Source organism: Drosophila arizonae, chromosome 3, assembly GCF_054131065.1.
Source record: "Drosophila arizonae isolate 15081-1271.41 chromosome 3, UAZ_ARI_1.0, whole genome shotgun sequence".
NCBI classification, from domain to species: Eukaryota; Metazoa; Arthropoda; class Insecta; order Diptera; family Drosophilidae; genus Drosophila; species Drosophila arizonae.
In genome coordinates, this window is record NC_142923.1 from 13,689,843 (window position 1) to 13,703,385 (window position 13,543).

General features: G+C 33.5%; 1 protein-coding gene across 5 annotated transcripts in view; it reads left to right on the top strand.

Annotated features, from left to right (window-relative positions):
- Positions 1-13,543, top strand: part of RapGAP1 (Rap GTPase activating protein 1) — a 138,261-nt gene that overhangs the window by 22,583 nt on the left and 102,135 nt on the right. Inside the window, exon 1 of one of the 5 annotated variants that reach the window (XM_089464258.1) lies at positions 12,439-12,482. The exons of the other annotated variants lie outside the window; for them this stretch is intronic. Within the exon in view, the coding sequence (XP_089320384.1) occupies positions 12,454-12,482 (29 nt within the window). The 5' untranslated portion in view covers positions 12,439-12,453. Of the gene's footprint in view, positions 1-12,438; positions 12,483-13,543 lie in introns of those variants that run through there. 5 annotated transcript variants of the gene reach the window in all.

Genomic DNA, 13,543 nt, shown 5'->3' on the forward strand with positions numbered 1-13,543 from the left:
GTCAGCAGAGACAGACGGACAGGAAGACAGACAGAACTCGCATCAGCAGCAGCAACAGCAACAGCAACAGCAACAGCCAAGCATCGGCTACTGTTTACAACTGTGCGCAGCTAAATAGAAACTGCTTTAATGAAGAAAGCAAATAGAATAGGAACTAGCAGTGAGCCAACAGTGTGTTAGATAACAATCAATTACTTATATATATAGTATTGGTATAGCTACAGCTGCAGTTTAAGGCATGAGCAAACTTTAAAGTATGTCAATTGAAATTTTCAATATTGTTAAAGTAATCGAATAGCTATACGAATTTATAAATTGTTATTGAAGCTTCATTAGTGTAAGATATTCATTTGAAACTTACCCAAGGGTATTACGGTAGAAATCAAGGCAGTTAAATATTGACTGAACTGCTTATCTTTATAATTTGTTAAATCTAAATGGCAGACTGTATTTCCTATTCAAGTTTGTTAGATCCATCATTTTTACACATTTACAGTTCATTATTAAACATTTAACGAACAATAGAACAAATTGCTAGCTCCTCTAAAATATACTGCACCGAAAATGTCATACATAACTGACAAAAATAAATCCTAATCGGGGTCAATCATTGAATAATCAGTTTTATATAAAAATCCTCTGCAAATTATATTAACAAGAGTTTGAGCATATTGAAAAAATAATGGTCAAAAGTTATCAGTCATCCATTTCCAGCTCTAATTTTTGTGGAGCCAAATTTTTCATGTCATCAAAGTTATTTGCTAAATTAAAAAAAAAAAAAATTAAGAAATGAAAAAAAAAAAAATATCTTGTCAGTCCAATCAACAATTATGAGGTTGCATTTAGTAATTGATTTAACCAACAATTTATAAAATTGATAAAGGCTAATATTCGTAATGCATAGTGGCTTGAAGTAATGCTTGAAGTGGCTAATGCAAGCAATAAGCAATAAAAAGACATACAGCTGCTTGGCTCAGCAAAAACTTACTTAAGCTTAATGTAAACTCGAGTGTTTAATGCCAAGCTGGAAGTTCAGGGAAAAGTTGTAAAGCTTAATATGAAATAATAAAGCTTGATATTAAGTTAAGTAAGCTTAATATTAAGTATCAATTGATACAACACAATACAACACAAAGCATTAAAATGTTTTTAAATAATAATTTAAATATTTTAACCTAAGCTGGTATTAACCAAGATCGTCAAAGAACGAACTAAGACAATGTTAACTAAGCTGCATTTGCCCTATATACAGCTCGCATATCTACCCACAAGGTACCCATTTATATAGGGTATTTTTCAACAGGTTTTCGTCATCATTTCTTTTTTGTTTATTTGAATCGTTCAACTCTTCGCTTTGGCGATCCGCCAAGATCGTGTGAATGACGATAGGGATTACTAAAGTGGCTATCAATTGATGGGCAGTTCCAATGATTATCACGCAAATTTATGTAAATCAGCCAGAGAGGCGAAGCTGAAGCTGAGCCAGACTCTGACCGTAGAGAAGGGCATTGAAGCGATCGAACAAAAGAAAGTCAAAGAGTCAGCGGCCAAGTTCATTGTAAGCCAATGAAGGTCAGAGCTGAACGATGAGTTAATTATGTAATTTACAACATGAACAAATCACAAAAAAAAGTGCAACCGAAGAAGAAGAAGAAGACAAAGAAGCTGCAAACGTAAACGGGGCGTGTACGTAATGTGCAACAAAATTGAATTCGTGCCGCAGGCAAGCGCTCAGGCAAGTGGAAAAACTTTCGTTTTTCACATGATCTGAACTTGAGGCATTAACTAAACTGAGCTTAGCCTCCGTCCGACACAGCCTCAACATTCTTTATGGGCACAATTAAATTTCAGCTCAGTTAATTTAACAGCAACAACAACAACAGCTTATCGAACACCTCTCTAGAGTCGCTTTTAATTGGTTGCGTCTAATGCAAAGAGTCATTAACGCCCAATTAAATCGAGCAAATTCTAAATTCGATCAATTTTTTTTTTTTTTTTTTTTTTTTTTTTTTTTTTTTTTTTTGCAATTAAAAGCAAAAGGTTTTTAGTTTTTCAATCACTTTCGTTTAAGGCAAAAGTTTCACTATTTTTAACTAGGGCTGGGCAGTTCAACTGGCTGACGTCTGACAGCCCACAGTCAGAGTTAGTTGAGTCTGCTTTGGTCATTTTGGCCCGTTTGGCTAATTACGTGTTGCACTGCTGTCTCTTTCAATTTTCGTCGCACAATTTTTGTTGCATTCATTTGTCGGCCATAAAAGTCGCCGTCAACGCCAAATGCGCCAAATTTACAAAAGCTGCTTTACCATATTCTCAAATGAGCTGCAAATATTTGTCGTATTTCTACACCGACTATTTTTTTCTTCTATCAACTTGGCATACACTTTGTGAGCGGAGAATGATGACTGGGCGTGTGAGCTGAGAAATGCTAACTTGAAAATGAAGGGGCAAAATATTTAAAATTGATATTAAGAGTTGATACTATAAAGTTAATTAAAAGTTAGTTTTAAATCTTGAATACTAGCTGTATAAGCACATGCATAAGCTTTTAAGCTGCTTGTTTAATCTGAAGTTGAAAGTTTCTATAACAACTTTAAGTGAGATTTGAGCATCCCATAAAAATTAAAAGCTCATCATATAAAATACTTTGATTTTTATTCGGCAGTTTTGAAAGATTTTCTCTTATTTTTCCACTCTGTTCGATCTATAAATAACTTTTATTGCCTTCAGTCATTGACTCACGTGACTCACTGTGATTTAAGTGCATTTAAGCTTCGACAACGCTGAAAAAAATCCGCTTTAATTTCATATATTTTGTCTGCTAAGCAGTCGCATTTTTGCACTCACACTCACACACACACACACACATTTAGTTTTCAAGTCTCAGCTGCAATTCCCTCAAGTTGCTTATCTAATGTGGCCCGAGACTAGGTGGGCGTGGCCTGGGTTGCCTTTTAGAATCAACAAGTAAATCATATGCGCATTGTGGATGACGTCAATTTTGAAATTCAAATTGAACGACTGCCTGGGGAGCTTTGCATTAAAGCACTGGGGTGCAGGGCCCGAATAAGAAGAGAAATACAGTATATTACATATACTTTATATATGTATATAGTATAGTATATATAGTATGCATATCGTACAGTTTTGATGCGGTTTCAATGTCAGTTCTTCATCTGCTCAACTCATTTGGAGGCACATTTTGTATGCTATTATTGTATTGCCTGTGGCTGCATTACACATTCAATGCTGCTAGGAAGGCGCCGACGCCGCAACTCATCAGCAATTCAATTGCCAAGGGAGAGCAGCAGGAAGAGGCAGCAGGTAGAGGCAGGGAAGCTGGCAATAAGACACAGAGACAGTTGCTGTGGCGAAGCTTTTCCGTTTACGCCCCCACGTGCCAAATAATTTGTATGCGACCTATTCGATTATCGACTTGGGCTTTGATTTTCAACAATAATTCCCATTGGACTCAGTCTGAGAAATGTACTTAAAGTGCGATCTTTAAAGTGTTGATAAGATCTTCAAATCTTCGCCCTTTGTGCATCCCTCAGGCACACTCAGCTATCTGTTGCTGTCGCGCCTCACACATTATCGAGCTTTAAAAATCTCACTTCATTCACAAACTCTTTTTAAAAGTCTTAAAGTTAAGCAAGCACAATGTATTCCAGACATAAAGATATGCCATTAGTGGTTTCTCGGCTCTGCAGGGCAGCAGCTTTTGTGTCATTGTGCGTCTGATGCACAGTGGCATGAGCATGCGTAAAATGGTAGGGAAAATTAGATGGCAAAGCACTGACAAGTGCTCCATAAATAATTGAAATATATTGAGATTGAGCATTTTTTAAATTTTATTTGTCACATATTCCTATCTGTATATATATCTACTATAACTTACTTCACAGCAAACACGTTCCTAAAATATAATATAATATATTTATACATTTTTATGCCGATATTGTAGATATATGAAAACATATTTAAGGAATTTTTTATAAGATTATGCATAAGAATATTTTTTAGAAATTTTCTGAAGATGTACCAATTTTATCAATTGTATGCCCAAGTATTTTATGAAAGTGAAAAGCCTAATAATAATTATAACATTCAATTTTTATTTTATGTACTTAATTTTATATTTTTCTATTGCTAAAAATAACCCGTACTTGTGTATTGTTATATCTACTTTGAATTCTGTAAGCTTGTCCAACTATGCAAGCCATATGAAATGTTCTTACATTTTTATTACTTTTCAAATATTCAGGAAATTAAGGAATCAAAAATCGCATTTAAAATGAATTTGCTCTCAAGTTTTTTTTTTTCTATAGTCTCCAGCATGACAGTTGGTTACCATAATTGAACATTTTGTTCCACTGTACTCAACAAATCACTTCGACTCCTATACCACACACACTCTCGCTCGACTTTTTGTCTACTCTAGCCCCGACATCAGCCAGCCTAACACACTCCTATTCAGCCCCATTTCCATTGCCCGAGTTATTACATATATTTTGTAGCATTTTGTGCCCAAAATGTATGGATGGCACACACTGCCGGAGATACATGATATAGACTTTTGGGGTTCTACAGCAACGACGACATATTTATGAATCCTCGACGGCAACGCTTGCAACTATGTATTTATGAGGCAGGGCCAAGTTTTGGGCAGGGCAAGCGGGAGGAAAGTGCAACTATGAAATATATTTGGACTGTTTTTCCTCCTTGTTCTCGCTTTTTTCTTTTTTGATGATGATTATTAAGGCTGCCAAAAAATAATTTCCTTACTGTAAAAAACTTTTGCGAGTTTGGCGAAAAAAAATTCCTCAAGAATTATGAAAAATGCTGCGGCAAAGCCAGAGAAAAATACGAAAAATAAAAATGGCGTGCGGCACGAAAATGTTGCGAAACGAAAATAAAAAGTGAAATAAAAATGAGAAAAATGCTTAAAATAAAATTGTAAAAAATGGTGTGCAAAATTTAGCTTGGGGTTACATTTTTGGCAGGCAGCCGCGCAGACAAGACTGCAAATTGTCTGACCAACAGTTGGATCGTGGCTGGGGGCTGGGGCGGGGCTGGGTGCACGCAGGTCTGCCACAGCAAGTGCAATAAACGGAAAAGTGTCTGCCGACGTTTGCCAGCCACTGTACAGTGGCCCCATTGTTGTCGACGTTTTGTTTACTGGACGTCGCCGATGTTTTGTTGTGGTTGTTGTTGCTTCTTTTTTTTTTTTTTGGGTAGGCATTTCGCTGCAATTTGTATACACTTCAGCAAGACAATATTTTAGCAAAATAGACGAAGCGTAGTATTGAATAAAATATCTGTATATAATGTAAATACTCAAAGTGCACTAGAAATTTGATTTATTTTATTTTTTGCTTGAAACGGAAATAGTTGAATATACTCAAAATAAATTCTTTGAAATGTTGCGGTCTATCAACTATGTGCGTTTGTTTATTAGTTATTTGGGGGTGCTGTGTGAATACTTAATATCGCCTGGTCAATGAAAATTTAGTTAGAGTTGAAATATGCATCACTGGAATGTGAAGGTTGTTTAGCGTCGAAGGAAAGTTAATTTGCAATAGTTTAACAGCTGGAATTGAGAAATTTAACAAATAATATATAATATAATATATGTATATAAATATACACACATAGATGGACTAAAGAAAAATTAGTGGATAACAATAAAATAATAATAATAATATGTATCATTATTTCACTACTATATTATAAAGCTCTACTCATAGTTAAACAAAGTAGTAATATATGTGTAACCTTTTTGTTTTTTAAGCCTTTCAAGTTAACTTTACCGTCTTTAATGCTAAAGAGCTGATTCACTCTTTCTTAAATATTATCTCTTTATATTATAAAATAAATCTATTATAATTTTACCACAAAACTAAAGCTCTTTATGTTTATAAAGAGCATTTAATCGTCGCCTTTTCTTAGTTCATATTTGCCTCTTTTAAATGCGCATGAAAACAGATGAAAAATGTGTATATGTATATGTATAGAGTTGCTGGAAAATTTGTTGCACTGTGCAAATAAGCGCTTTAATTTTTACGCTCGCCACACCAAACACACACACACATGGATAAACAATTTTTCAATTAAAGATAAATATTTTTACTCTTGTGAATTTGACAGGCGGGCGATATATACATATATCTAGATACATATATATAGATATCCACATAATATTCATTTATTTTCGTATATAATTTGGTTTTTTAAACAAAATTTTTATTAAATGTTTATGTGCACACATATATATATATCCAGTTGTGCATTTATTTATGTGCATTTTAATGCGCTTTTATTGAAGGTTTTTGGCGTGCAATTTGAAATTTCAAATTTGTCAGCCGGCCGCACGTGCAAAATGTGACTCGAAAATAGCATATTCCATGCCCCCCGCCAATTTAATTGCTAATAAATAAAAACAATAACAGAAAACAAAAACGATAGCAATTAATGCAGCAACAAATACCAAATCCAAACAGAAAACAATTTAAAAGTGCTCAATGCACAGGCATGGCCATAAAAATAAGGCAGGTGGCACCAAGGAAACAGAAAATTGTGTCAAATTTACTCCGGCAGACAGACGAAAACTAAAAGGGGAAAGCGAAAGCCTTTTTAAGAGGGGAGGGCGAACTCTTTGAGAATTTTCTGGTTTGGAGAATCTTATAAATTTATGTTTTCTCATCGAATGCTTAACTTAAATTCCTGCCTTTGGGAATGTACAAAAATATTTTATAAAATTTTTTAGCAGCTAAAAAGGGAAAATTATTATAGGCTTTTATGTTTAGATAAATGTTAAAGAAATTTTAGGGATTTATGTGATTTAAATCTGACTTAAGCGTTTAGCTGTATTGCTTAGCTGTAATGTCAAATAAATATATTAGCCATTGTCTTTGATTGGGGCAAGATGTTGGCAAGTCACTTGCGGACAGCTTAAAATGTGTTTGTTGACCTTCTCCAGGCCATAATCGCGGCTAAATAGGGTCAGATGCGGTCATTTGAGCCTTAAAATAAATTTAAATGTGTATATATGTATATATGTATATATATACATATATATATATATATATTTTTTTTTTTTTGTATGTTGAATTTATGCTGTCTTGAATTGGGTTTGGTAATTCTTTTGTATTCTTATAGCTAAAAAAATATTTATTTTTATATTTATAATATTTATTTTTAGATATTTAAAAAGAATGTTATAATTTTATTTTATTTATATTATCAAAGCTTATTGATATGAGTCAAAAAAAAAAAAAAAACTTTATATAAGATTAGAAGCACTTGAAATTAAATGTTTCGTTGATCTTAAATATTTATTTTAATTGCAATTAACCCAAGCTATACCTGCTGTAGTCGAGGTTACCTTACTCTGAGCTGTACTGAACTAGTGATTAAGCTGCTGGTTGGGATAGAATTTTCAGTGCCTAAATGTTTTTAATTTCCGCGTTCGACGCGTTCAACCGGTTAAACGGATATCCGGACATGATTGAATCGACCCAGCAGCTGGCCGTTCTTAACTTTAATATAGGTGCAACATTTATCTGAGCGTGAATATTCTTTGATGTTGAGGTTGCGGTCTTATGCCTATTTAAATATATTTAATTTGTGTCGACTTATAATATAAAATGAAGTAACGAGAGTAATTCGCTGTCAAGTTCTATTTAACGCTGTCGTCTTTTAAGTTGATACTTAAAATATCTATATTTGTATAATAAATACGATTTTGGGCGATATTAAAAGAGACTTGTCAAAATAACGTAGAATCTGATTAACTCTTCCAAAATAGCTATAATAGAAGTTATAGACTAGTTTTTGATAGACTTGTTCTGCTTTCCATAATGAAAACACATTCCTTATCAAAATTCATTTCCTTAAACATTTTCATTTTCGAATTGAGCTCCTTAACAAGTTGGCCAATTTCCTGTTGTTCATAAAGGATGGATTTTGCATAGATTTGCGTCCAATATTTGTGTTGCCAAATTAACCCACACGTACGACTAATTTGACAAGAGGCTGACGCTGTTGAGTTAAGTGTTGGCCCGTCGGCGCTTTGGGTTGCCTGATTAATGGACACGTGTTTTGCATAGCCATGGCTGAGAGCTGTTGGCCACAACGACTAATAACGGGCCATAAATTGCGGCTGGCAGTGCCCCACTGTTGGCCAATTAACGGCTAAAAAATTACGAACGGCCACTTTGCCAAGTATACATACATATATGCCGCAAACTAAATGCGAGATGCAAAAAAAAGTGGAGCTCAATTTACAGTTTTACAAGCACCACATTTAGTAGATTAAATGTAGGGCTTTTAGCTAGATTTCGCGCAAGGTGCTAAGTGGCTAAGTAGTTATATAAGTTTTGAAAATATGTCAGGCAAAGAATTGGGAAAATAAATTGGGTAAGGAGTAGGAATTGTGTGTTGAAGACGTTGATAGACTAGCGGTTGTTCTGTAGATAGTATAGGGTCGTCAAACAGATGACAGTGTAACTCAGGGATTGCTTATAGTATTCTATCTATAGTGAGAATATATAGTTAATATATACATATATGCAGAGAAATTTATAAATATTAAATTTATGTTCAATAAACTTGAAATATTCCTAAATTTATTGAAAGCTAATCGATTTATGAATTTATTTTTTATAAATATTCAAATTAGATTAACAACATGATATATTGCAGAAGAAAACGAATTTATAATGTTTTATTTACAACGTCTTTAGTTACAGCTGATTGATATTTAAAGCTCAATATATTATGGGCTTAAGTCTAGGATGAAAGGGGTTAAATCCTAAGTTTATTAAAATATGTTAATGATATTACTGACTGTTACTACTAGACTAGAGACAGATTTTTCGTGTAGCTTAACTTAAATGTAAATGCAAACTTCACTTGATTTGCTTATTAAGTTCTTGTTAGCGAGTTTAATCTTAAATCACTCTTAGATTCCAATGATGATCCTGGCTTAGATGTTGAATGCTCTTCAAATATTTTGTCATCAAATGAGAAACTGTAATATATAGTTGAATATCAAACTCAATAGTAATCAGCTGTACTTAATTTAATCAATTATTGATTTGTAATTAAAAACAATAGACAAAATAAAAAAAGAAAAACTTTCGTTTGTAAACAGAATTATCATATAAGCCACCTGACTCACATATTGAACCAAAAAGGGCATCAAAGATTTGTCTCTGCTCAACGGTAAGCTGACTGTAAACTGACTCATGCTTAGTTCATAGTAACTTTTCAGCGCCTATAACTGTAATTAGTAAACTTGGCCAAAACCATAAAGTCAGTCTGAAGGACTTTCGGCCAGCGCCAAAGTTGACTAATGTTTTAGCCAGCCAAAAGTGCTTATGAACTTCTAAGGGTTCGCTAGCCAGATTAACGAACCAAGTTAGGCTGGCAGCCTGGCAGCCAGTTGGCTCTTGGCCATACATCTTCTAGGCCACATTACTTCAGACCCAAAAGCGCACACACACTTTTCAGTTGGTTGTTGTTGTTGTTGCTGCAGTTGGTTGTTGTTGTTGTTCGTATTTCCTCTTTGAGTTTTGTGAGTTTTTGGGTTTTTCTTGGCTGTGTGTCTGGCTTTTAATTTTGCACTTCCGATTGTTGGCCAAGACAACAGCAACAGCAACAGTAACAACCTCACAGCCAACGGCTAAGACGCCTATTAATGTTTTTCTTTCTTTTCGCTGGCTGCTCATTTTGTGCTTCCTCTTTTCTTAGCCATATTGTGCAATTGTTTGTCTGCTGCTGCTGTTGCCTCTTCTTCTTCTTCTTCGACGACTTTTTAGTTTGTTTTTGGAAACAGTTTGTAAGTCTCAGATGTTGTTGTTGTTGTTGCTGCCGCTGTTTGTTGCCAACAACTTTATTAGCAGCGGCAACAAATTGTGTGTGATATAAGCGCATTGCCACGCCCCTTTTATAGGTATCTATGAACTGAATGCTTCAGTGATTTGGCTTTTGGCAACGCATAAAGTAAATATCACGTGAGAGTGCGCCAGATGGCAGTGCACGACTAGTAGATGCTCTGCTACTGAATCAATTACGTTAACTTATATCACACACATACACACACTTACACAAACTCTTACACACACAGAGACAGACTGATACAGCTTGATTGACTTCATTTAATACCCTCGCATTACCCTAATCAATAATATGTATACTTTATGATATATGCCACGCCTTGTTCTGACTGTTACATACGTTTTATGAAAACCAATATACTTCATATTTTCAATCCGTTTATGAGCATTAAGAGCCCAAAATTGTGCTGTTGTTGCAACACGACAGCATTTTCCACATTTATTCACGCGCCAGCAACAATATTTAGCTGTTGCTGCTGTTGTTGTTATTACTATTGCAGTTGGCTGCATTAAATTAAATTACACGCTTATACGATTTGTGTAGCTGGTTGACTAATCGTAGTTGTTGTTATTGTTGTAGTTTACCTTTATAATTCATATTAATTCAAATTAGTTAAATTACATTTTGCCCTCTATATGGCTCTTTCTAACTTTCTCTCTCTCTCTCTTTCTCCCTGTATCTCTCTCCCTCTCTCTCTGTTGTTGCGGTTGTTTATCTTTATAATTTATATTGATTCAAATTAGTTAGATTACATTTTGACCTACCTCTTTCTCTCTCTCTCTCTCTCTCTCTTTCTCTCTCTCTCTCTGTCCCAATTGGCTTTAATGTGTTTTGTTTTCTGTTCGTTGGGCATTTGTAAGCTTATATATGAAAATATATTTAAACTATATTAATTTATAATATTTAATGGCTTTTGCCTATTTTGGAAATAATATCCATTTGCGCTTTGTGACTTTGCTTAATTATCCCAAAAATAGCTAATTTCTGTGTGAGAAATGTGTGACTTAGATGAGTTCAAATATATATAGAAATTTATTATATATACATATATTCAAATATCCAATTAGATATAATTAAAATTAACTACTTAATTTGTTTTACGCTTTAAAAATAATTGACAGTTTCTTCGTCTTAAAAATTTTGCAACACTATAAAGTTGAAGCTTTGCTATAAGCAAAACGCGTATTCAATTAGATTTGAGCTTTAATGAGCTTCTCAGCCTCAGCTTTCATTCAAATTTATGTACATGTATACTGATATACTCTGAATTAATTTAAATTAACTAATTTTAGTTATTGCAAATTAAATTTCTTCTCATGTTTCTATAGCTACACTTGACCTCACTCAAAGTATTTTAAAAGTAGTTAACAGCTTTAATGATTTTCTTAACGAGCTTTGTCTTCGCATGAAATATAGTTTCGTAAAATTAACAAGATTTCGATATTTAAAAAGAGATTTGCTGCTACTTTATTTAAAGCTGCCTACTTTGCTTGGCCATCAACAAGATTATACTTGCTCAGGAAGTAAAAACTTAGACTTAAAGCTTTATTAACAAGATCAGTCATAATTCGATTCGCTTCGGCTAGTTTTTAATACGAATTAATTATTCGTATATTCTAATAACATTTTCATATAACTTGCAAATTAATTATTAAATCATGGTAAATGAATGAAATAAATCAGACAAAAAACTTGTGATAGAAATCCAATCAAACTTGATTGAAATAAAAACTGACATCAGCTGAAATAGCATCTGGCCGTCTATCTGTCTCTCCGTCTTTCTATCCGTCCAACTGTCTGTCTGGTTTACTTTGCCAATTGATTTCCCTCTGGATTTTCATTTTCATTTTTGGATTGAAGACAAGATGTTTTTATACATATGTGCGATATGCAAAAGCACATTGAGAATAATGTCAATTCGACTTCACTCGAGCTGTGCAAATTGCCCTCATCATCATTATCATCATTATGGTGATTATGGTCATTATGTGATGGCAATCGTCAAATTATCAAACAAAATGTTGTGCAAATCGTTTTATCGTTTATTTAAAGCCCACAAAAACAATATGCTAATAATAAATACGATTTATTAAGCTTTGCCAACAATGAAAAAAAAACAGAAAACAAATAAATAAAAATCAAATCAAATCAAATAGACAATAAATAAATTGTTTTACATATCGAATTTCAGTTTATTTAGCCAGCCATAAATGGCAAACCACAACTAAATAAATATATTTACCTAACAACATTTCGATTGTTTTTGTTTCATTTCTTTTTTTTCGCATATTTAATTAAGAGTCATTTGCAGTGACTTTTTTTTAGATTTTGTTGACAAATGTTTAAAGCTAAAATTAAAACCTTTTTTATTGAAATGAGATAACTGGGTATATTGAAGTTTTATGTTTTATGTTGTTTCTATATGCCTGCATGTATACATTGTAATATATGCCAGCTATATACAGTTTCATGTGCTCTCTCTAAACTCTTTTGTAATAACATATTTTCTTTATTCTCTTTTCATTTATTTTCAGGTAAGTCCTTTTCAATCTCCATATGCGCTCGCAAATGCCAGCAGTTGTGATGTAAGTGATATTGAAAAATTCCATAAATCTATACGTAATATGCTCTTAAATATTTACGAACATATCCATTGCCATTCAATGCGTCTTGTATTTTGTAACACCAGCCAGACAGCCAGCGAATCGTGTAAGACTCAATTTCAAATCACATCGACAGCTTCCGTAATTCAATAAATATTTTATTGTGTTGCATATTTCGTTTTGCATATACCCTAGAAGTGGGTATTACCTTAAAAGTGGGTATATAGAGGATGAATGCTCCCAAAAACTTATTCAATCGATTCATCGGATATAACTTTGATTATTTTCACTGATTCGAGCTATTATAGCTATCTGGTATTTATTATTATTTCTGAATTTATATTTTCTATATATAACATTGACTGAAATATAGAATAGTCCAGTAATTGTGAGCAATTTAACTTAAACAATTAATTTATATAGGTATTATAATATTATATTCAATGAAGTATATAAAAAACATTTATTAAGGCTTAGGGGAATAAAATAATGAATATATATATTTTAATACATTATAAATATTAATACAATAAATATTTAAAACAAAAAATAATCATATTAAACATCTAAAGTTTTTGAGAATCACTGAGAGAGGTCATTCAACTCAAAGGGTGCTTGCATATTCCATCAAATTCGTTTAACATGCTTAACCAAGTACTCGCCCCCTCCCGGCACTCGCCCCTTTCGGCCCACCGTTCCGTTGCCTTCACATTGTTGAATCTTATTTTGTCGCTCTCAATATTATTCATATGGCGTTGACAGCAGCCGGCGACAATGAAAAAGCGAAACATGAAACCAAACGCCCAGCAAGTGCAACAGATAACGGCACATTGTGAGAATTGCTCCACTGAAATGAGAGGAAAAAATAGAAAAATGCAAAGTTGAAAACTTTATTTTGCAGCCAGCGGCAGTTGCCACAACTTCAATTTCAACTTCAACTCAAACTGCAACTTCAGCTCTTGAGCTCCAACTTTGGTTCCATTTCTAGTTGCGTCTTTGCTTGAAGACATATTGATAAAAAATGCGTTACTGCTGGCACCTAG